The sequence below is a fragment of the Pholis gunnellus genome (genome assembly GCF_910591455.1).
Source record: "Pholis gunnellus genome assembly, chromosome: 12".
Classification (NCBI taxonomy): domain Eukaryota; kingdom Metazoa; phylum Chordata; class Actinopteri; order Perciformes; family Pholidae; genus Pholis; species Pholis gunnellus.
This window is the reverse complement of record NC_136539.1, coordinates 3,591,956-3,617,278: the sequence shown is the minus strand read 5'-3', so window position 1 is coordinate 3,617,278 and position 25,323 is coordinate 3,591,956. Positions and strand designations below refer to the sequence as shown.

Here is a 25,323-nt window from a genome sequence, read left to right as displayed (position 1 = left end):
CCCTCTAATGTGCCGTGGTGACTGTGGTTAGCAGTGGCGGCGGCTGTTTTTCTCCCTCGCTCATATAGCCTACACACACACACACACACGCACACACACAGACACACGCACAGGGTGCAGCGCAGCAGCAGCAGGGTTCAGTCAGCCGTGCTGGAGAGAAGCTGGCTCGTCTCTCTGATTTATGCGTCTCTCTCGAACGTTTTTTTCCCTCCCTCCCTCCCTCGCTCTCTCCCTCTTTATTTTTTTTTCCTACCCCCTTCGCATTTTTCCCTTCTTGCGCTCCGCGTGTGGAGAGGGGAGGAGGGAGGAGAAAACCTGAGACTACACAAACAAGGCGCTGACCGCTGCGCAAACAACACCCCCCCCCCCCCCCCCACACACACACACACATCCCCCCCTCCCTTTCTTTCTCTCTCCCTCTCTCCCCCTCTCAGGAAGCTCGTCTCTCACTGCCTGTGTGTGATAAGCCTGGGGCAGACCCCTGGGGCTCACACACACGCACAAGGACGTGCACAGAGAGACACACACCAATTTATGCATACCGCCCCACACACACACACGCACACACTTGCATACAAGCCTGTAGACGCACAGAGCGCTTGTCTCACGCTGGTGTTTTAGCGCCGCAAGCTCCGGGCTTATCACACACAGGCAGAGAGATATGAGGGCCTGAGAGACAGAGGCACGCACACACACACAGCTCACATGCTGATTACTAGCACACACACACACAGAGAAACACCCGTTATGACCCAATAAGCACAGGCATCCTGACGTGTTCTCCTCCATATGCTGCACACAGCGACGGCTCTCCGCACTCGCTGCTGTCGCCCACAGACACGGACCCACACATGCAAATTCAGAATCACACACATGCGTACACACAAGGCTCACATGCTCGCCACACATAATTTCACAGAAACGGCGGTTGTTACAGCGTAAGCACAGGCGTCCGTTCTTCGTGCACAGACCTGCACATGCAGAACCCCCTCATGCACGCACGCATTTAATTTAACACGCACTATTCTGCGCCGTTCCCGGAGCCCGCCGACACCGTGCATATTTCATGTTCGTTTAGTTTCGCGATCCGTGCCTCTGCACATGAAAGCCCACTCTCTTTCTTCCTCCCCTCCCTCACTCCCCTTTTATTCTCTCTCCTCTCTCTCTCTCTCTCGCTCTCTCTGTCTCCCGCGTCTGCCTCGCTCTCTGAGCATTTGAAATGGTAATGAGGAGAGATTCTGCGGATGTCTTCATCCCTCTCCCCCTCGTGCCGGGGCCCCTCTCGGCTCTGCCCATTGAAAGCTCAGATAAAGGTGCAATCTGTCATTTATTCTCCTCACATGAATCACGACTGATTTTCCTCCTCAAATCCGCGTGTATGATCCGAGAAAAAAAAAACTAGATTGCCTTTCAAGTGCCCAGTCGGACCAGCATCTACGATCGCAACATTGTTGGGACCAAAAACCGCGGCAATTAGTGGATTCGCTTGTGATGTAATTTCCCACTGATTTTTCAAGTTAAACTATGATAAACGTTGACATGCAAATTTGCTCTTTTGACCAATAGCAAACAGTCCTGACAGTGCCAACCTTTGAGGGAACAGAAAATAGAGGAATCAAGCATTTCAGTTGTAACCAAGTCACTCCGATTCATACATATAGAAATTCACTTTAATTATCCATTTGAACTTAGTAGGCTATCTAGTTAGCGACCGAGCTAGCTACTTTTCTAAGTAGTTGTCAGCTGTTTTCACGCCAGCTATCTTGGCGAGCACTTTTGACTAGCCGCTGCCATCATTTTAGCATTAGGCTAGCTACTGTAGTGGGTAGCATGCATAGACTGTATATAAGAAGTGGACGTAGTTGTCGTGGCGTCACCCATTGGTTTGTTGACTGACGTTTTGAAGTCTCAAGTTTGGAGATTTCGCCTTCGCTGTCTTGAATTACGTTTCTTTTTTCCTTTTTTTCACAACCAATGAACGGAAGTTAACTCATTTGGAATGAGCAGGAGTGAGGTAGAGACGCCTTATATGGCTCTGGTAGCGGCATCGGCCTGTCAATCACAGTAAACCCGCCCTAAAGCATACCCTGCTTTATGGTGTATTTTACTCTGAATGGACCATAATTTACTAAATGAACATCATGTTGTATTGAAGAAGACTTGAAACTAGAGATTGAGACCATAAACTCATGTTTACAATGTTTACTGAGGGAATAAATCAAGAGAGAAGTAGAGTCATTTTCGCATAGTCTTCTATACAACCAGAGGAGTCGCCCCCAGCTGGTCAGTAGAGATAGTGCAAGTTTAAGACACTTCCTGTTAGCTCGCTAAGCACAGTAGCTCGGCAATTAGCATTTGGTTAGCGTGAGCGTTAATACGCAGAGAAAGTTATTGGCTGAGACCGGAGGCGTATGATACATGAAAACAGGTGATTGTTCTTTAGTTAGCTAAGAGCAGTGTGAGATAAATTAACTATCTGACATCCCCAGAGGGCCACATTCCTCTGTTACCCTAGCAGTGGTTCAACTGCAGGCTGGCTCACACTGATACAAAACACCCACACGCTTCACTTGTCTGGGCACGCACCAACTTCACCGCTTAGACTTTTGGCTCTTCATCGTACAGCGAAAGCCACTCAAGCATCACCTGCACATGTAACACACACACACACACATCTGTTGTATTTTAGGAGCATACAAAGCAGAGCTGCAAGGGGTTAAATGTCTGAGTGATGCATTGATTGCAGGCGAGCGCAGGGAAGCATTCTAGAGAGGGAGATTAGAGGACGGAGGGAAAGAGCGAGATGGGGAGAGGAGGAGGAGGAGGAGGAGGGGGGGGGGGGTCTCATTTTACTGCGGAGGAGTGTGTGTGTGTGTGTGTGTGTGTGTGTGTGTGGCGGGAAGCCGGGGCTCTCGTGCTAAGCTCCTCGCTGTCTCCCAGCGATATTAAACACGGCTTCGGAGGTTTAGCGCTATGCCTCCTCCACACGCACGAACACACACACGCAGAAACACAAACTACACACACTTGGGCTGCATATCGACCCTTTACCCGTCAGTCTCTGCAACACTTGCTCTCATTCCCTCACTCACACACTCACACACACACACACACACACACACACACACACACACACACACACACACACACACACACACACACAGACGGAGAGCGAGTGGAATCCCCCAGAGGGGAGCTTCGGCACAGCGCTCCTGAATCGCTCTCCAGCAGGCAAACAGAGTGTTGGCAGGGAGCGGGAACCAGTTGGAGCGCTGTCCCCCCCACCCCACCCCTTTTTCTCTCGCACTTTTTTCCTTTGCTCACTTCTTTTCTCTTGATCCCTCTTTCCACTTCTTCCCCCTCCTTTTCCTCATTGTCTCTCCTTCCTCCACGGCTCAGTAGTCCTCTGTTCACTCCTATCACTACTACCACCCCCCCTCTCACACACACACACACACACACACACTTACTTCACACTTCCACTTCCAACCCCCTACACCCCCACCCTTTCATCTCGTGTTACTATCAGCTGCAGCCCAGAGGACGGCCCCGGCAGATTTTGTCCACAGATTCATTAATCTGTCATCTGTCGGGGGTGTTGCCTCTCACTTTCTCCCGTTCTTCCGCCCTCTTCGGCCCTCTTCTCATCCCTCCGTCGTCAGCCTGTTCTCTCTCCCCCTCTGTTACCTGCCTGTCCCCTTCCTCCCGTCCGCCCTGTGCCGAAAGAGAGAGAGAGAGAGAGTGAGATAAATACTTGGACTAGACGGCAGGCTAGAATTAGCATAGAAATGGAAGTTTGGAGTCATTCCCCAGGTTCAGATGAGCAGCTTTCCTCCCCTCGGCACAGGACTGTTAGCAGGACGGAGTATGAGTGTGTGTGGACGCATGAGTCTTCCATGCATATATATACACACACACACACACACACACACACACACACACACACACACACACACACACACACACACACACACACACAAAGATAGAGAGAAAAAATATATATATATTTGTTTTTCAATCGTCTGCAAATACTTCTGCCCAGTCCCACACTAAGACACAGATACAAACACATTCCCACAGTGTTGGAACACACACTTGTTTGAGGCGGACAGGCCTTTATCGACAAACTGCTGGCCCACTCCCTATCTCCCCGTCTCCTCTGTTTGGTGGCAGCAGACGCCGCTCCAGTCCAATAAAAACCAGTCTGACTACTTAGTGCTGGATGCCCAACTGTCACAGCCCTAGACCGGAGGAAACGCTTCCAGCTCTCGAGCGTCTCCGTCCAATCTCTTTGTTCTGCTTCCATTACGCTGTGCTCGGAGCCCAACCATCGTAACCGGCTGCCCACAGTGGCGTCCGGGCCCAACCACGGCGCACACATTTACACGCACACACACACACACACTTGTGCGTGCACAAGCGGATTCTGGCAGGCGAAATGCAGTTGAGTCACACTTAGTCTCCTCGATGTGTTTTGGCGCCAGTTCAGGCACTATGGAGCATTTGTGCGTGTGTGTGTGTGTGTGTGCGCGTTTGTCCGGCACAGGAACACACTCACTTCCTCCTTTCCCTAATTTCGCTCCCACAGGAACTGTAAAAGGGAAGGCCTGTTTGCGTATGTGTCTGCTCTGACTCGCGCATTTGGTCTCGTATTGCTTGGGTTGTTGCCACACATGTATCCATACACACACACACACACACACACACACACACACACACACACACACACACACACACACACACACACACACACACACACACACACACACACACACACACAAACTAAACCCCTCTCTCCCTCTTGTTTTGGCTATCTCTCTTCAGGAGGTGGTGCTGTACTGTCTGGAGAACAGAGTATGCGAGGTAAACCACCGAGACTACGCCGGGTACTGCGCTCTCCACGAGGCGTGTGCCCGCGGCTGGCTCAGCATCGTCCAGCACCTGCTGGATTACGGGGCCGACATCAACTGCAGCGCGCAGGATGGCACCAGGTAAACGGACGCCTCCGTTCGTATGCACAAACGCAAAACACAAAAAAAACGCCGCACAAATCGCCTGCTGGCATAAACACGGCTAATGTGCACAGCGCAAACACTGATTGTAGCTTTTTTTCTTTTTTTCCTGCATGTTCTAACAGGGCAAGCGTCACTTGAGATTGCTCATAGCAAAACAATTCTGGGATTGCTTTTCTATTTGCTAGACAAGAGCAGTGATTTGAGAGATTAGCTGCGGTTTTAAATGGGAAAGGCTAGTGCTTTCATCGCTGTGTTATTAAAAACGTACAGCAGGGTTTCTGTTCTGGGAAACCGGTCTTAACGGTGCATTGTGCAGTTGCTCATATTAAACCACTAACAGATTTGTGACATTCGTGTTGCAGCTATATAGGTGAGGCCTTTGCGAATACGAAAGGCTGTAGAGATTATAAATTACATTTCACTTTGTGCACATGAAGCTATATTGGCGACGTGCAGGTGGAGCGACGTTTGCCTTGCTGCAGGAGACAAAGTGGTTTATGTGGGCAAATTTGAGAAACTCTACCTGTGACAATACTGCTGAAATAACCTAGAAGCTACCAGTTTTCACAGTATCACGATTACTTTTTTTTTGCCCATACAAATGTTGCCAGTGCCTGGTCGTCTTTAACGTGTACATCTGTGTGCGTCTAGGCCGATCCACGACGCTGTGGAGAACGACCACCTGGACGTAGTGAGAGTCCTGCTGTCCTACGGCGCTGACCCCACCCTGGCCACATATTCTGGCCGTGGCCTGCTGAAGATGACCCACAGCGACGGCATGGAGCGCTTCCTCACTGGTGAGTTCCCAATCCCGACACCGTTCAGCCGGGGATTTAGAAATACTGACGTCATTTAGCTGCACCCTCCCCCCTGTTGGAAACTCTCAAAGACTAGACTATCTGTGCCATTTGAGAGCACACATAACTATTCAGGGCACCTTCAGATTCTGAACCTGGATTGGACTGGTTTGATGAGTTGGATCAAATGTAGTTTCCCGGCTACAATATACAAAAAAGCGAGGAAGGGAGCATTGGAGAACTCCTGTTTAAGTCAGAAAATTAAAATGCATTTTAATGGATAAGGCTGGTTTGAAGAACAAAAAAAGGAATTTATTAGTGGAAGTTAGACATTAAAATCAGTAAATGTCAACGTAGCTCACAAAAAAAATACAGAGGATATAATCTCGTATTTTGGGGGGGAATCTGAGAGTCTGATTGAAATGCCTTACAGTGTACAATATACTAATAGAACTATTTTGCAATGAGTGCAGTCACTGAAAGTTTCCTCCCTCGTGCGGACAAAGTGGAATGCAAGAGCCAGGAAATTAGATTTTTACTGTGCATTTGACCACAAACAAGGTGAATGAAAAATGGAGATTAAAGGGTTTCCAGACAGCAAATGCACCAGAGAGTTGATATCGAGGTGGGGGCGAGGGTAAACTGTTGAAAAGATTGGTTCCCTGCAACCTTGTTTCCCCCAATGCTCATTGGCTCATTCCCTGTTTGCAGTTCCTCCAACGCTCTGACCTTTGTGCAACCTGTAGTTGTTACAGCGTCCCTCTCTGTAAATCCTCACCCTCCACCTCCCAACCTGGGCTACAAGATGTGTCTGTCTCTGTCATCCCGTTTCCCTCCGGCTCCCCCCCCCTCGCTCCTCCTCCCTCCCTCGACCACCTGTTAGACGTGGAGCCTCAGCCCGCCTGGTTGCGTGCTGCTGCCTCTGAGCTCCTCTATCTGGTTACTTAGCAACGCCAACTGTGTTTGCTCAGTGTATGTGCAGGAAATGGGCTTCGCTCTGGCTGGAGACTCTGCTTTTGTATGCGTGCGTGCGAGCGACTGACTGAGTAAGTAAGTGTGTGTGTGTGTGTGTGTGTGTGTGTGTGTGTGTGTGTGTGTGTGTGTGTGTGTGTGTGTGTGTGTGTCTTTTCACAAGGCCGTCACGCTCGAGTCTGACGCGCTCTGTATTCGTGGACCGGGGGGGGGGGGGGGGCTCCTCATCTGAATGTTTTTGCAGCAGAGTTTGAGGAGGAAATGAACGCGCACACACAGGCGCACGCTCCCTCCGCAGCCAGCCCCTTAATATTACATGAACATCCAGTTAAACCCGATTATCTGAGAACGCGGCGTGGGGCTTTAGCGAGAAGACACGAGGCGCAGGGGGATACGAGCAGGTGTGAGTGGACGCACGGCAGCAAAAGGGCGAGCGAGCAGGTTGAGCGCGAAAATGGAGATTTATAGATGGACGGCTGGGGGGAAGGTGGTGCTGAATTTTGAAAAGAGCGTGGCCGGATGGATCGATGGCTGCCGGATTGACGGAGCAGGGGAGCGTGGGGGAAGATCGAGCACCGGAGGGAAAAAAAAAAAACGAGCGAGCGATTGCCGCCCTCCCTCCACCTGGTCCCACTCATCTGGAGGCCGTTAATCCCTCCAAACACACGCCAGACGCCCCACGCCTCAGCACTGGCACAAAGCCCAGCTCTCACTCTGCGAATGTGTATGCGCGCGTGCTGAATACACACTTTGCTCTCGCTGTGTGTGCTTATCCAGCTCCCTCTGCTTGTTTGTCTCCAGCCCTCTCGCTCTAAATGTGCGTGCGTGCGTGCGTGCGTGTGTGTGTGGACTCAGCGAATGTGTGTGGTTCTTGTTTGATTCCTGGCAGCTCCGTTCTGAGCTGAGCCAGCTCTAACCCAGCGGAGACAGTCGCTCTCCTCCCCCGTGGTACAGCCGCTGGCCCCTGACCACCACCCCCCAAAACACATTTGCTCTGTTTGTTTCTCTTTTCTCTCTCTCGACACCACCCCTCCTCCTCCTCCCCCTCTTCCATTTTACTGCGCTCTTTATCCATTTTCCCGCTGTAGTCTTAAAGGGCAGTCGCGTCGGCCTCGTTGTCTGTCCCCAAGGCCCCGGCTCTTGAATAACAGGCTCTGCTCCTCTCTTCTCTCCATAGATTATTTTTCCGACCTTCAGGGCCGCGCGGATGACGACCCGGGGCTTTATTGGGAGTTCTACGGCAGCGCCGTGTGTGGTGAGTACTGCCGCGCGTTTGTTTTTCGCGCTGACGAGGCCCTTTTTCAAACATCTTCCAATGTCTTCCAATGTCCTTCACGATGATGGAGACGCTCCCTCAGAATTATTCATGTATTGTTCTTTTGTGTTTGCCTCAGAGTTGAGCGAGGAGGGAGGTGTCTATGACATCCTGGCCGACCCCCCGGGCCCGGAGGACGAGGACGAGGACGATAAAAGAGAGGTGTTCGAGTTCGAGTTCTCTGACCGACCTCTGCTGCCGTGCTACAACATCCAGGTGTCCCTCTCTCAGGGGTGAGCTTTGATCTCAGGAGCAGACTCGCATTTATAAAAAAGAAAAGAAAAAGAAAATTGCGTCGCTGTCGGCCCGATCATTTCTAAACGTTGCTTGTCCCCCCTTTCAGGCCAAGAAACTGGCTGCTCCTGTCCGACGTGCTGCGTCGGCTCCGGATGTCGGGCCGCGGCTTCCGACAGGCCTTCCCCCACATGGAGGTGGTGACGGTGGCCGAGGCGGAGTTCTACCGGCAGGCCTTCCTGTCGCAGCTCTTCTCCTGCCCGGAGGAGCTGGAGGGCTTCCACGCGGACAGCAAGGACCTGCTGGACCTGGTGGAGGACAGCGCCGAGCTGGCCGCTCTCCTGGGCTCCACGCTGGAGTGTCTGGACGACCGCTGGGACCGCCCAGTGGACAGACTGAAGGACAAAATCAAGGCCATCCACAAGGTGGGCTCTTCCTGACCCCCCCGGAGCTACCGAACCCAGAACCGCGATCCGTACCGACTGCAGTTTGCTTTAGAACCAACCAGGGGTCGCGATGACATGCCTTAGCCGGACTCTCCGTTCCCATGCGTCGGCCCTGCTCTGGACCAGCACTGTACAGATGGACTGACCGGCGGGCTGATCGGGCTGCTGAAACGTTTCTCTCCGTTAACCGAGGATCAATACATTAGTGACTCAATAGACTTGATAATGGTCTTATTTTTATAAATTAATATATGTATAAATCAATAAATAAATATATATATATATATATATATATATATATATATATATATATATATATATATATATATATATATATATATATATATATATATACATATATATATATATATATATAAAATATCTAACGTTTTTCTTTCGGATGTTACTCACGACGACTGAAAGATTTTGTACGGCAACAGAGTGTAGTCGTGTTGTCAGCGATTAGGAGTGTGCGAGCGCAGCACATCGTGCATGTGTGTAGCTGTACAGGATAGGACTGGGACTGTGCTATTGAATGTGGTATTTGTGTTTATAGGAAGCACATGATGTCCTGGCTTTTTTCCTCTTTTTTTTCTCAGACTTCAGCGCTGGCTTGAGCCTCGGGGCTGTTCTGTTGTATCTTCTTTATGTTCCGAGTTTTGCTTCCTGTTTAGTCTGTAATTTAACACGCAAAACTACACAACTGTTTGTATAATAACGTTTTAAGATAATGTTGATATTTACCCTTCGGCACAGAGCTTGTATATAACAGGGAGGCTACTGCAGTAAAGTCTTTTTTTTGGTGTGTTCAGTTTTTGTTTTAACTTTGTAATTAAATATCTCATAATTTGTATTTATATTTTACAAAAGAAGTTGCTTTAAAATAAATATACAAACTGCAAGATGACCCATGTTCCTGTGCCTCTTTTGTCATCGTTGAATTAAACGGGGCTGTGGAAACTTCCGTTTCACCGGCTCGCTCTGTCAAATTGAATCTTCTCGCCTAATTATTGACCGCAACTCGTGTGTGTCACCAAGCTGTGAACAACACCATCCTACATTGCCATCTTTTGGAATCATTTTGTATTGTTTCTGCCATGCGATTTATTTCTGCAACCACGACTGAACAACTCCCCGACTCCCATTTACTGCCTCTGTGCAGAAAAGCACGTGGCCTGCAGCGCCCTCCGGTGTACAACAGCTGATATTACACTGTGAAACTAATGGGCCACCAGTTTGGGGTTGGTTTAAAAATATATATATATATATATATATATATATATATATATATATATATATATATATATTGATGCTGTTCAGTAAGTGCAAGATCGCTGAAATTTACAATCAGAACTGTTTATTGCCAAGTATGTTACACATACAAGGAATTAGGCAATAAAGTACTATAATATTATTATGAAATATGACTGACCACGTTTTGTTTGCTTTAAGTCTGTTATTATTACTGGATAGCTCTAGTCTGTTACTTACTGAGTACTTCGGAGCAGCTTTTCTGGCCCTTTTTTTGAGTGTGAATAGAATCTTCACACTCTCAGAGAGGCGTGTTTCCGCATAGTCCATGAGGGTTTTGGGTTGTCCCACTGTCAAATCTTCAAGGGTTTGAGGGCTCTCTCACAGACATGTTGAGCCCTTTATGAACACTTTCTGAAAGTCCGCATTTCTTCAGACTTTGCCTGAGGGGATTACCCACAATTCACAGCAATGCGATGTTAAACACGGGGCTACCAGTGGAAGCCAACAATGGATGTTCAGCCTGGCAAATTACATTTACACAAAAACATTTGGGTCTTTAATACCTAGCCCTATTTTTAGGCATCTGTTCGAAAATTGCATACCCATTCCAAAAAGACTAATTCTGTAACTACAAGGTCTATTTTAATAATTTTGATGTTATAATAATGGAAACACTTGTGAGATTTGTTGAGATGTGTAAATATCAGTGTACCGGTATATGTTACTGGTTAAGAGTAAATGAGGATGGAACAGCTCAAATTTAAAAGTTTCAGGTTCGCCTGGAAAAAAAAGCACTTTTATTGCTATTTTGTTCTTGAAATGAGGCCCTGGCTAGCCTAAAAATCATAGCACAACATGTCAGTGGTCTCAAAAAAAATGTGGCTTTGATAAAGTGAAGCAGGACAAAGTTATAGAGGTTTTGCTACAGAGAGGTCCAGCAGGGTCAAGCAAAATTGTCATTTTGGAACCAGCTGTTCCAGCTTGTTTTATCACTAATAGTGTTCAATCTATCCAAATACAGCAGTTTGGCATCATTTTGAGAGCCAGAATCCCCTCTAAGGCTGTAAACCATGGATCCATTCTCATCTGACTGCAGTTGATTGGTCAATTTTAGAAAATGACACCTCTTTCTCAGGAATGCGGTAGTAGTAGCCTGTTGTTGATTGACAGAGTCTTTAGCCAGTAGAAATCAAAAAAACGCCGCGCACCCCCGAGAGTAAAATTCCATTCGCCAAAAGTCTAAGCCCTTACCCAGGGGTCCCACACGTTAGGTTGACCCCCCCCCCCCCTTCTCCAGGAAACAGATGAGAAACAAACAGGACATACATAGCAACAGTGTTTAGCAGGCAAACGGGAAATGATGCCGGTCTTTTCATGATTCAGCGTAAAGGTGAGGTGCTTTATTTCGGTGAAGCTGTTTGTTGTTCTGGCGTTTGTTTGCTAACAGCTCTGTAGTGGTTTCACAGAGAGAAATTCTGAAGATATCTCTAGATTCTGTGTCGAATTCTCATGCTTTCTGATGTGTAGGTGGTCAGCCGTTAGCTTTTTGTTCGTAGCTTTAGGAGTGGTAGTTTGCCGAGTCATGGCGACAAATATGTGATATTGTGGTAGGTCTTAGTTGCTTATATTAGTTGTTTATAATTGTGTTTGGAGTGTGTAAAAAATGACTTACATGGTAGTGTTGCCCAGATGTTGCTGTTTAATCTGGTTTATAACGTGTGTAGCATTCATTATATTCGTTTCTGGAAAGTGCATTCTACACACTCTTCTCTAAACTGTCTCGCTGGAACCCCAAATGGTCCTCGCTCGGTAGCCAATCAAAACACATGCAAGCAGAGATTATTTTACACAGCTGCTTTATTCATGAACTATTTCTTTTCATTTTGTTATTGAAGCTGTTTTGACAAAAACGAGTAAATAGATTATTTGACAAATAACTTTCATCTCGTGACGCAAAACCCTGGAAGACGTTCAAATCAGGGAGTAAAAAGTATAAAATAAAACCCCGACAATTGCACATAACATAACATGACACTGTCGTGGTAACGTGATATGTTGCTGCAAAGTGCTGTAACACCATTTGAAGCCCTAACAGTCTTTCACACTCAACCATTTAACAGGTGATGTCAGTAGTCCCTGAGGGTTCAGGGTTTTATGCTTGGGGGGGGGGGGGGGGGGGGACATTAACATTGGGCCATACACACTGGGGAGAGACGAGGGAGATATCAAATAGTCAAGAGACTATCACCGGATCACCGGATGGTCAGTCTCCCACATGTAGGCGGACTCATCCCCACCAGAGATGAGTCCAATGAGGGTGGTGTCATCCGCAAACTTCAGGAGCTTGACGGACTGGTGACTGGAGGTGCAGCTGTTGGTTTACAGGGAGAAGAGCAGAGGGGAAAGAACGCAGCCTTGGGGGGAACCGGTGCTGATGGTCCGGGAGGCTGAGACGTGTTTTCCCAGCTTCACGTGCTGCTTCCTGTCAGACGGGAAGGCTGATATCTACTTGCAGGTGGAGTCGGGCACGTGCAGCTTAGAAAGCTTATCATGCAGCAGAGACGGGATGATGGTGTTCAAAAACAGGATCCTGGCGCAGGTGTCCAGATGCTGGAGGATGAAATGAAGGACCATGTTGACTGCGTCGTCTACAGGGTACACAAACCCTTTTGCTCCACGTTATGTGGTGCAAAAGTGAGAGTGCGTGGAGCTCGTCATTTGTGAGCGAAAAAGTAGAATTTAAGACTTGTAGCGGCAGATTTAAGCACCTATAGTTATTAACTTGTGTTTGTGCTTGAAAATTATCCAAGAAAAAACACATTTATTTTGTCCATAACTTCACATGTTTGTGTGTGAATGTGTTTTGCACCATATTCACTGCAGTAGCAAAAATGTGCGTGTGTGAGTTTCTTCATCTGTGATTTGTAGAATAGGATTCGGGCACCTGCAGTGAAGAATTTGAGAAGGTGTAACTGTTGTGTTGTGTTTTGCAACTCCTAAAACACTATTTCTATTATACTACAAATTCTACTGTCACCGTTTGGCGCCAAAGAAATCAGATAAAAATGCTTTCCCTTATCTAAATATTTGCATTTTAAAATGTTTGTAGAGCAAAAATAAGCTAACAGTAGTTTTAAAGCCATGTCAGGTATTAGTATAAATGACCTGTAAAACAGTAAACGGTGACAGTCAAGTTACATGCAACAGTGAATGATCCACACAAAAACATCTATAAGTGTGCAACTCCTAAAACATTTCCTTTACTTCCTGTTTTCTCTGTGACTGGTCGCCCTCTCCTCGATGCATCCTCTTCCTACTGTTTTAAAAAAGCCTTTGATTCCATTTGGCATGAAGGACTTTTCTTCAAAAGCCTCCAAAGTGGAATAGGTGGTAAGATATATGACCGTTTCAAATGTATGTACGGTGACAACCTGTGTGCTGTGAAAATTAACAATCAAAGAAAAGAGTATTTGACTCGCGGTGTGAAGCGAGGATGCTGTTCAAGTCCGACATTACTCAACCTGTATATAAATGAACTAGCAGAGCAGCTGGAGTGTTTGCATCGTTTTGAAATGCTTTCCGTCCACACTAGCACTGCTAACAGAAACTTCATTTTGACCAAAATGAAAAACTGGTGGTTATCTTTGGGGTGACCCATGTTGTAGGGTCACCCCATGGTTTAAAATAAGCTCACCATCTATGAGGAGCTTTACAGGTGTGTGTGTGTGTGTGTGTGTGTGTGTGTGTGTGTGTGTGTGTGTGTGTGTGTGTGTGTGTGTGTGTGTGTGTGTGTGTGTGTGTGTATATAAGTAGTCTCATGTTAATATTGTTTTGCAGCATTATTTAATTGTTGGTATTAAGTCCTGTTTCATTTTTCTGTGTTACATAAAAGATATTATTAGCAGATTTCTAAGGAAAAGACCAATGAACCCTTTTTTCTGGGCTAAAATCTTCCTCCTAACAGATATTGTTTTTCAGCATCAACATAAGTTCAAATTGAGTCAAGATTAGTGACAAGTATTTTGAAAACAAGCTGAACTGACTGATTGACTGACTATTAGGACAGTGGGGATGTTTTCAGAGGTTCAGTGTGGTAGATACCCAGACACCCATTACAAAATAAATTAGTGCTTTGTCAAATTGTGTTTTGTAATTTTTTAAGGCAAGCAGTGCCTAATCATGGATTAATCAACTTCGAACAGACTGTGGTACCGAGTTTTACCTGAGCCTTTTCCTGCAGGGCAAACTGGCTAGCTATACAGATACCTCCATTTACTCAGATGGCATCAACATTGGTAGGTTATTTTTGGTTATATTATGTGGATTATAGTATCGAATAATGCATCATTTTTCCTCGTTCACTTTCAGAACCTACGTGTTGAGAGTTTGATGTTATGTATACAGAATGAACAACATAACAACACATTCAATGCATATGACAAAACCACGGCAGGAGGCAAGACCAGGGTCCAGCTATAACCAGGATCCACGGGAACCTGCGAGGTGAGAAAGCACAAAGACTCTGGGGAAGAAGCAAAGTTAGTAATGAGCATTAATGGGACATGAATTCATACAGAAGGAGAGAGAGATGAGGAGAGAGGAGCTCAGTGTTTCCGGCAGTCTAGGCCTATACCAGCTAGAGGCTGGTCCAAGGCAAACCTGAGCCAGCCCTAACTATAAGCTATCAAAAATGTCTACATTACAATATGATATTTCATAAGCTATACCTCATTTAATGGATGAGTCTATCAATGGAAATAAAATGGAATACTGGAAATTTAGAAACAGATCCCTTCAACAAAATGCAATTTTTATGGATGCGTTGTTTCCTATAGTAAACAAAAGGGTTAATGACCCAATTAAGGCCTGCCTGACACATTCGAGGAATCAAGAGGTCATCAATATGGAGGGTGGGACTGTCACATTCTGTGTGTCAACTTTTGCATGCCAGGTCACCCGTGTGGGTCTGAACCGTTTTGTAGAATCCTGGAATGCCCACAGAGCACCAGGTTCAGATCCTCACACTCTAGCTGCTGCCGGTGCTTGAATTGGACTGATTGCTGCAATTACTTGACAAAGGTTTACGTTGTCACCGTAACTTGAAGAAAGAGGAGAAATTTGTTTGTTCAGGAATGCCATTAAAACAATGTTGTTGTTTTTATATGTACACTACGATTTTGTTGAGTTGTCTTAATTGTTCCATGCTCAGGATTACAATGTACAATTTCATTCTAGAATTTTGTTTAGGCTACCTACATTTTTCAATTTACCTGCCCCCTATGTGTAGCTCAGTTTGCTCTGTGACAGTAACCTTGTTCCTATACTTTTAACATATTTTAGGCAGAGGAATTCCTAATGTGTTGGCTTCGGGAGGCTGTCCAGTCAAGATGGCGGAGGATCTGCTACCTTGTGCCACTGAAGCTGCTGGCTGGTTAAGGATGAGCCTCTCTCTGCGTCGTACCAGAGTGTCAACTTTTGAGACTGATCCTTTTGATCCTTTACAAGACACCATTACAATACTATTGTAGGAGTAGAGGAAGATATTGTTAATATTTCCTTGTAAGAAAGGTGAAGTTTTACACTTCTTGTTCAAGGTGGCATTTGTTGAGGACAGAGGAAAAACTGTTCAGATAACTGTAAATATGAGTGTAACTTGACCCTAGATTTTTGTTCAAATTTAGTTTGAATAATATAATTTCACTTTATTCAGAGTATTGCCTCCATAATTCTATGCAGCTGTTGTGCTTTGGGTTATAATTCTAGTTCTGTCCTGCAGTATACGTATGTTGCTGTGATGGTAAATCCCAAACACAGTGTCTGTTTCATCAGTTCGAAATAAATGGGTCATCTTTGTGTGTTAATGTCAGTACAGCGGAGATGGAAAGAAGCTGAATTAGTAATACCAAAACATCTGGTACCTTCCAGCACAGACAGCATATGATCAATACTTACACTTTACGTGTATATACACTATACTAAGTATACAACTCCTAAAACATTTTTCTCTGTGACTTTAAATTAACTGTTACACGTCGTGGCAAACCTGGCGGATCCCCAAGCTCAGGGTGTGGGAGGTGATAGAGGTCACACCTGCAGCCCATCAGGTAACTAGAGAGCAGGCATATGTTGACTGAGCTTCGAAGCAGCAGCGACAGACAGGCTGGGGAGAAGACCAGGAGGACCTCCTGAACCACAGGACACAAGCAGCACCGAACAGGAGTGTGGTATGTTGAACACGATAATGTTATATGGTGGTTCTAGATTTTGTAACGCGCATGAGCAGTAATGACAAAAAGGTATCATTGCCAAATAAAGTGAACTAACGCTGTGTCCACCTCATCAATACACTACAAGAAGGTAATTGTTAGCAGATGTAAATTGCTCAGTGATTCTGGCGTGTATACCCAGTGCTAACCCGAATATAATTACGGAGGAATAAAACACAGTGGGGCATCAGTTCTGCTCAGTGGAACTGTTTTCCAAAATAAAACTTTATTGACACATGACAACCTCAGCACCTCTTATTGGCTGTTCTCTTTGTCCATCACACAGTACCTGCATAAACTCTATCAAGCCTGCACATATGACAATACAAACAGATAGCTTCACAATTGAGAACACATTTCCTCATGTATGTTAACAATTACATTGTTCCTCCAGCAGAGTGCACTGTACAGTACAGTCCCTCCCAGCCTGGTATGGGCAGGATAACACCTAGAAGCAATATGTGGGGGAGGGCAAATTATTTTAGTGTTTTAGTGTGTCTTTAGTGTGTATCCACTGCAATAAATATGACAACCACTGTGTCAACAGGTATGTTCTTGACTTAATACATGGTCAAAAATAACATTCTTCAACTAATCTTCAAATCTGTGTGTTGTTAGTGTCCCATCAGGTTTGATGCACTCTTGGAGGAGCATGAGACTGAACACAGCTGTCAGGTGGCTCAGCCTGGGCAAAGTGCTTGAAGAGTACGGGACCTGGGAGCAGAGATTCTGGAGTTTTGTGAGATGAAAGGCAAGAACATTTCAGAGCTCTCGGATGTAAACTGAATGACAGATTTAGCATTTGCTGTTGATGTGACTGCACTAATGAATGATCTAAATACCAAACTGCAAGGCAAGGGCCTATTTGCACATGACATGTACAGCCTGGTGAAGGCTTTCAAGACAAAGTTGCAGTTTCTTTCAAGCCAGATAGAGGGTAACACTCTCACCCACCTGCACACCCTGAAAGAAGACACACTATCAGTTGAACACCTCCACAAGTACTCATCCATTTTCAAGGCCATTTCAAGACTTTAAAACAGTTGAGCGTGAAATGCACATGATTTCTTCTCCCTTCACGTGTATTGTGGATAATGCTCCCAGTGATGTTCAGCTGCAACTCATTGACCTGCAGTCTGATGCAGTACTGGCAGAGCACTTTAAATCAGTATGCTGGATTTGTATTCTTCTCTCAAAGAGGAGAACTTTCCACACATGAGGAGGCATGCTCAGAAGATGTTGGTTCTCTTTGGATCTACCTACAGTGAACAAACATTCTCTGTGATGAAGTTTAACAAATCCAGATACAGATCCTCTCTCACTGACGATCACCTGTCAGCTGTCCTTCACATCTCTACCTCAGACATTCAGCCTGATTTCAGTGAACTCGTTCAAGCCCAACAAAGACTAGATTTCTCGCACTGAACTGAAAAACAGAAAGAGGTCATTTGTATAGTAATAGTTCTAGTGATAAAAGTACTAATTTTGCAAAAACATGTTCCCTGTCAGTGTTTTACTATATATGGATATTACAAATGTATATTTGTTTGGATCATTATTCCTGCTGCAGATGTTTCAGGTGGAGCTCATTTGAACTCCTTTATACACTGTTGTTGTTTGTGTAGTTAGGAAGGGTTTGAAAAAGTGTAATGTGTAAAGTAACTAGTAACTAAAGCTGCCAGACAAATGTAGTGGAGTAAAAAGTACAATATTTCCCTCTGAGGTGTAGTGGAGTGGAAGTACAAAGTTGAATAAAATAGAAATACTCAAGTAAAGTTTCTACATAAGTACAGTACTTAAGCAAATATACTTAGTTACATTGCACCACTGATCATAATATTTACTCTTACCACTCACAGCTTATCAAAACCATACAATTTACTGCTTTTTATAAAGAGGTGGAATAATATCTATAGAGCAGGATTGAGTTCAGTCTATTGGTCCGGTCCTCCACAACAGTCCCCGTTTTTCATGTGGCCCCTTTGGAAAAATAATTGCCCACCCCTGATTTAAACTGTTTGCTGTTCATGTCACGCAAAGTGAGGTGGCAATGCGTTTTGCCGAATTTAAAACTAAACAACGGAGCTACGAGGACACCGAGAAGATGCATGTAACAACGTCCGACGACAACGTCATGAAGGCGCGAGCGCAACAAAGTGTCAGACCCGCTGTGGCAAGTGCAAGTGACCGCGGAGCCGAGAGTGTGGACATGGTGTGCTTCAGATGTGGCCTCAGAGGACACAAAGCCAGAGCGTGTCAACGCAAGCAGTGGTGTAGCCGGTGTAAAAGCAACACACATCGGGACGCAACTCGCAGACGGAAACAGCGGCGGGACGAAGCGCAAAAGGTTAACGAGGAGGTGAGCAGCAAAGAGTATGCATTCCGGATAAGCGACCGGGGACGAGGAGATCCAGCCAGGGCGTGGTGTCAATGAGTGTGGTCTGATGGTGGACACAGGGGCAACTTCACACTTAATCACGGATATAGCAAAGTTCAAGAAGTTCGACGACGAGTTCCAGGCCGAGACACACTGCGTGGAGTTGGCTGATGGCACGAGGTGCAACGGAGTCGCGGAGCACAGAGGAGACGCGGAGGTTCGCTTGATCGACAGTAGAGGTCAACGCCACAACACAACGCTGAGACGGGCGTTAAAGCAGCTACTGCCAGCGGAGCGACAGTAATCTTCAAGCAAGGGAAAGACGTCCTACAAAACAGAGACGGTACAAAATTCCACATTCATGAGTAGGCTACAACAGACTATACCTACAAACAATGTGATGACCAATGTAAGGGGTGTTTTGATATGCAGACATGGCATGAGATTCTAAGGCACTGTAATTATGCTGATATTATATTAACCTTGACTTGGAAGTGGAACAGATTTGCAAGGAATGTGAGACATGCCAGTTGGATCAAAAGATGCCACGCCAGGGGTTCCACTATACTCCTGGGAGTTCCCGGGTGAGTCCTGGAAGAGACTACACATAGACTTTGCTGGACCGTTCCTGAACCACATGTTCATGGTTGTGGTGGATTCACATACAAAGTGGTTGGAAGCGTTTCGTATGTCACAGATCACCTCTTAAGCAACAATCACCAGGCTCAGGAGACTGTTTGCCTCTTACGGTCTGCCTGAACAAATTCTGACAGACAATACGACCACATTCACATCAGACGAGTTCCAGACTTTTGCCAAGCAGAATGGAATTCTGCACACCACAAGTGCACCAGGACATGCAGCAACAAATGGTCTGACAGAGAGAGATGTTCAGACGTTCAAGGCAGGTATGAAAAAGCGTGCTCACACTTCACTGAACATTGAGGACAAGATATCACTGTTCCTGCTACAATATCGGACTACGCCTAACTGCACTACTGGACAGTCCCCGGCTGATCTGTTTCTTCACAGACATATCCGGACAAGGTTGGATTTCCTAAAGCCTTGTTGTACCAAGGAGACGGTACGTAAGAAACAGTATCGGCAAAAAGAACACCATGACTACACTGCTGCAGACCGGCTCTTTAATGCGGACGACGCCCTTCACAAGTGGATTCCAGGGTTGATTGTGAGACAGACAGGCCCTGTTTCCTATGAAGTCAGAGAGCAAGACTTCGACACAGTACACAGACATCATGGAGACCAGCTGCGAGCTCGAGCCATTGCTGAACCTGGTTTAGATGTCACTGAATCACAGGCTGAACTTGGTGATGGTGAAGACTGCAGCACTTCTCAGGAAGTTGTCGACGCTAACATGCAGACACCCGAGCTTCTGGAGCCCGAACCAGTGGCTCTGAGGCACTCAAACTGAGTGACTAAACCACCAAAGCGATATATGCCATAAGACCGTATACCCCAGCGGACTGTATCCTTTAGCTTATACTCGGACAGACAACCTGAACACACATACCTTGTACATAAGGGAATGTCGGAAGATGTCAAATATTGTGTTTAACTTAGGCCATATTTTGTTTTTGTTAAAAGTATCAGGAAACTGTTGTTCAGTTAAGAATGCTTAAGTTGTTGTTCCCAGTTAAAAGAGGGAATAATGTGGTATATTAATCACATTAAGTTATATGGTTGAAATGAGTACAAATGCTTTTTGGACCTCAGTGAACACGGTCCTTTCATAGTAACTGTAGCGCGCATGCGCAGTACAGACTTAAGAATTTTCCATGGCCGAATAAAGTAACTAACGCTAGATGTGCGTCCGCCTCGGCAATACATCACAATGAGTTACAGAGTGTTGTTGATGGTATGACAATCAGGGGTAAAACAGATAGACCTGCCCTTCATTGCGAAGTGTGCACTCAGGGAAAGTTTATCCAAACTAGGAACAGGGAGCCTGATGAAAGAGCCACAGCAGCTCTAGAGTTGGTACACACAGATGTAGCGGGACCAATAGACCCAGTGTCCAGAGACGGGTATAGGTTTGCCTTATCATTCACTGATGATTATTCCAGTGCAGTGTTTGTGTACTTTCTGAAAAATAAGAGTGACACAGTAACCGCAACAGAGAAGTTCCTTGCTGATACAACCCCGTATGGGAAAATTAAATGTATCGGGTCTGACAATGGGAAATAATTCATGGGAAAGAATTACCAGGCACTACTGAGCAGAAATGGGATTAGACATAATAGACCTCAGTACCATACTCACCGCACCAGAATGGTACAGCTGAGTGAAATTGGCGCAAACTTGTTTGACATGCATGGCTAGTTGTACGCTAATAGAGAGCGAGTTGCCAAAGGAGTTATGGACCTATGCAGTGCAGACAGCAGCGGTAATGAGGGACAGATGCTTTAACAATCGCACAAAACAGACGTACACCTTACTTAACGCTGACAGAAAGACGGCTAACCTTTCCAAGATGCAAAAGTTTGGGTCATTGTGTTATGCCTATAAATAGGACAAGAGAAAACTGGACACAGGTTGTGAGAAGGGAATCTTTGTTGGGTACGACAAGAATAACCCAGCTATATTCTACTATCCTGACAAAGGGAAAGTGCAGAAGCACAGATTGGTGAAGTTTGTGACCAAAACAGTTGCAGAGCAGCAGACACAAACTGACATGCCACCTGACGAGGATGACTTTGAGATGTAGAGTAGGACTAGCAAGTCCAGACAAAATACTGATGTGAGTCCAGGACATACTCAGGGCCAGGTTCCAGTAACTGTGCCTGAGGTGAATAGCCAAGCACAGACGGATGAAACTAACTATGAGCCTAGGCCAGTGGTTCTCAACTGGTCTGGCTGCAGGACCCACCATCACCCCTTAATGACAAGCCGTGACCCAAATTATATATATATATATATATATATATATATATATATATATATATATTCAAGAAGTCTAGTAGTAGTAATGTCTCTGCGTAGTAAACAACTGTCAAATCAAATAAAGAAAGTACACAACTATATTTTAACAATTATTATTCTTATTTTTCAAATTGATCTGGATGGATTATAAATATTACATAGAAAATACATAAATAAATGTTCTTCTCATTTCAAGTAAAATAATGTCTGGATTACAGAATAAATTACGTAACAGAATTCATTTTAGAATAAAGTATTTTCACTGAATTGTCCTGCAGCTTTAAACTCAGTTCATTTAGGGTGAAGCGAAAAAGCCACAGTATTATATTTTTCTCATCTTCTAACAAGAGAAATTGATGTGGGAAGAGTTCACCGTTTGTCCAGTCAGAGTCTATGGCTCTGGTCTCTCTGGCCATTTTCCTCTTTCGGAGATTGTTCTATGATTGAACCTTTAACATTCAAGCTTGACCAGTTCCGCTCTGCTATTTACCCCTGTATATCCTCGTCTCTCCCCTGTGAGTCATGGTGTGTGTACATCTCACTCAAGTCAGGAAACTTGTCAGAATACCCATATTAGATTGGCTGAGCTGCATCACGTGATTTGATTCACAACGCATTGGTCGGTGTTTTTCCTGCACCGCTGAACGAGTACCGTAGATGCTGGAATAATTCCCTTCAAAATAAAAATCAAATTTTTTTTTTTCAGGCAAAGGCCCGTGACCCACTTATGGGTTGCGGACATTTTTGGGAAGAAATGCAATCGCTGAGAGAAAATGACACATTTACCCTAACCAACTTGCCTGAGGGTAAGAAAGCAGTGGGGGGGGGTAGATGGTTAATTAAATATGTAATTAAGAACAATGTTGATGGATCTGACAAATACGAGACACGATATGTAGCCAAAGGATACGACCAAAAGATGGGTGTAGACTACGAGGAGACATTTTCTGCTGACCTGACCAGTATCAGGGTATTGATGCAGAAAGCAGTGCAGGAAAACCTGATTTTCATCAGATGGATGTCAAAACTGCTACCTACATGCAGCAACAGATTGCGAGATTTACATGATACAACCAGAAGGTTTTGAGGTGAAATCTAGCACAGATGAAAAGTTGGTGTCTAAGCTAGGAAAGTCATTATATGGACTAAAACAATCAGGCTGTAATTGGGACAAGACGTTGCACGAGTATCTGATTGAAAACGGCTTTGTGCAAAATCCAGCCGATCATTGTGTTTACACCAGAGAAACAGAAAATGAGAAAGTGATCCTGATAATATGGGTTGATGACTTGATCAGTGCTGCCAATGATGAAAATGCACTGAAGGTTGTGCAGGGGATGCTCACAGCAAAATTCAAGAAGAAAGACCTGGGTAAACTGAAACATTTTCACTGATGATTCAGAAATGATGAATGATGTCAGAAAATACAGAGAGGCAGTAGGCAGCCTAATCTATCGGACTACATGTACAAGACCTGATCTGAGCTTTGCGGTAAGTAAACTGTCACAGTACTTTACTGAGCCAACAGAAGAGCATTGGACTACTGTAAAACATGTACTGAGATATCTGAAAGGCACAATTGACAAAGAGTTGTGTTACAGAAAATGTGACGATGAGAAACGCGGGCTACATGCATACAGTGATGCAGATTGGGCGGCTGATGTAAGTGACAGACGTAGTACAACAGGTTACTGTGCAAGCCTAAATGAGTATGGTCCTTTGAGTTCATGGAAATCCAAAAAGCAGTCCACTGTTGCACTGTCCACTTGTGAGGCAGAGTATATGGCGTTAGCTGCAACCACACGGGAGTGTATTTACCTAGTTCAACTAGAGGTCATTGACGGACGTCAGTACGCACCACCTACGGTTTATGAGGATAACCAAGGTACAATAGCGTTAGCAAAGAACCCTGTAAGAAGACAGAGGTGTAAGCATGTTGATATCAAGTATCATTTCATACGGTCAACTGTGAATGATGGGAGAATAAGTTTGAACTATTGTCCAACAGACCAGATCGTTGCAGACGTGATGACAAAACCTGCAACAAAGTTTAAGTTGATTAAGTTTGCAAAGTTTATGTTTGGGGATTAACCATGTATGTGAAAATGTACATGATACAAAGGGGGAAAACCTTTATGTTTTGTTTTTGTTTGTTTTGAAGATAACAATGTGAGAACAAGTGGGGGTGTTAACATACACGAGGACAACTGTGAAAGATATCTGTTTGTATTGTCATATGTGCAGGCTTGATGAAGTTGATGTACTGTGTGATGGACAAGGAGAGCAGCCAATAAGAGGTGCTGAGTTTGACATGTGTCGATAAAGTTTTATTTTGGAAAATAGTTCCACTTGAGCTGAACTGATGCCCCACTGTGTTTTATTCCTCCGTAATTATATCCGGGTTAGCACTGGGTATACACGCCAGAATCACTGAGCAATTTACATCTGCTAACAGTAATGACATCATTTATGAATTGCTCTGTATTTTTTATTTATTTTACAGTGCTAGCTATTGTAAAACCTACAGTATATACTGCTGTATTTATTACAGTATAATATTGTTAGCTGTTGATGTAAAATAAGAAAAATGACAACTGAAGACTTAACAAGCTGAATATTTATTGTGAAATTTGAACAATAAAGTAATAATAATAAAGCAGATTAAATAAAGGTTAACAATATTACAGCATTAGAACAATATAAACAGATCTGTTTTAAATAAAGCCAGTCATTTTAGTGGGCCATATTTCAATCATGGACCCGGGTATGTTAGCAGTAATGGACAGACTGTGCCACCGGTTGGAATCCTGAAGATGTCTTGTTCCCACAATATGGCTCAGCACCCGCCTTGTGACGAAAGAGAACAGACAAGCATGTAAAATAAGATCAAAAAGGCTGCCCATGCTAACTCAACTAAACTCAAGGCTCCATTAAATAACATATAAGTTTAGCTAACATCGGCCTTCAGCCCAGGTTATCTAACGTCAGAAAATCAAATGTGCAACTTCCAAAGAATGGTCTCACTGATTGTAGGGTCAGTCGGGACAGGGAGACAGTTAGGACAATGTCTTTTTCAGCAAGTTAGAAAGCAAATATGCGTCATTCACCATGGTCATACTCTTCACTTTCACCTCTTCACTTTCACCTCTTCACTTTCACCTCTTCACTATTCTGTTTTCAAATCTACACACACACACACACACACACACACACACACACACACACACACACACACACACAAAACACGTTCTGATGAGCTTCAACAAAACTGAGGGAAGTCTTCTCCCTCCCCCCTCCTCCCACCACCACCACACACGTGCTCACTCCGCACACTAACCCCGCCCTCTCATCTCGCAATTGTCACACCAGCCTTTACACACGCTTCGAAGCGTCGGCACATCTCGTAACAACACTACTTTACTGCGCTTATGACGTTAGACGTTATGAAGATGGCAGTGATTCCGATGGTCGTGGCAATAATTCTCTCACTTTTTGCCACTTGTGGAAAATGTGTGCACGTGATTTTGGGGGACCCGGTTACGTTTGTGACTGAAAACTGTCCGACAGGTGAGCCGGCCAAAATTGACCGGGTCGGAGGACACAGCACCTCCCCGGTGGCTCGTCGAGAGCAAGGTGTTTGGATCCCGGCCGGGGACTACAAGGACCGGGTGAATCGGCGCGCGTCGTTTGCCTTAAACCGCACCGTT

The 25,323-nt window shown here is 45.1% G+C and overlaps 1 protein-coding gene across 1 annotated transcript in view; it reads left to right on the top strand.

Annotated features, from left to right (window-relative positions):
• The window catches only part of bcor (BCL6 corepressor), a gene marked incomplete at its 5' end in the record, with an annotated part of 30,290 nt that extends 21,303 nt beyond the window's left edge, over positions 1–8,987 (top strand). The window contains 5 exon segments of the mRNA XM_079170214.1: positions 4,825–4,991; positions 5,667–5,812; positions 7,962–8,039; positions 8,179–8,332; positions 8,443–8,987. Coding sequence (XP_079026340.1) covers positions 4,825–4,991; positions 5,667–5,812; positions 7,962–8,039; positions 8,179–8,332; positions 8,443–8,773 — 876 coding nt within the window. The 3' untranslated portion in view covers positions 8,774–8,987.
• Between the last annotated feature and the right edge of the window lie 16,336 nt (positions 8,988–25,323).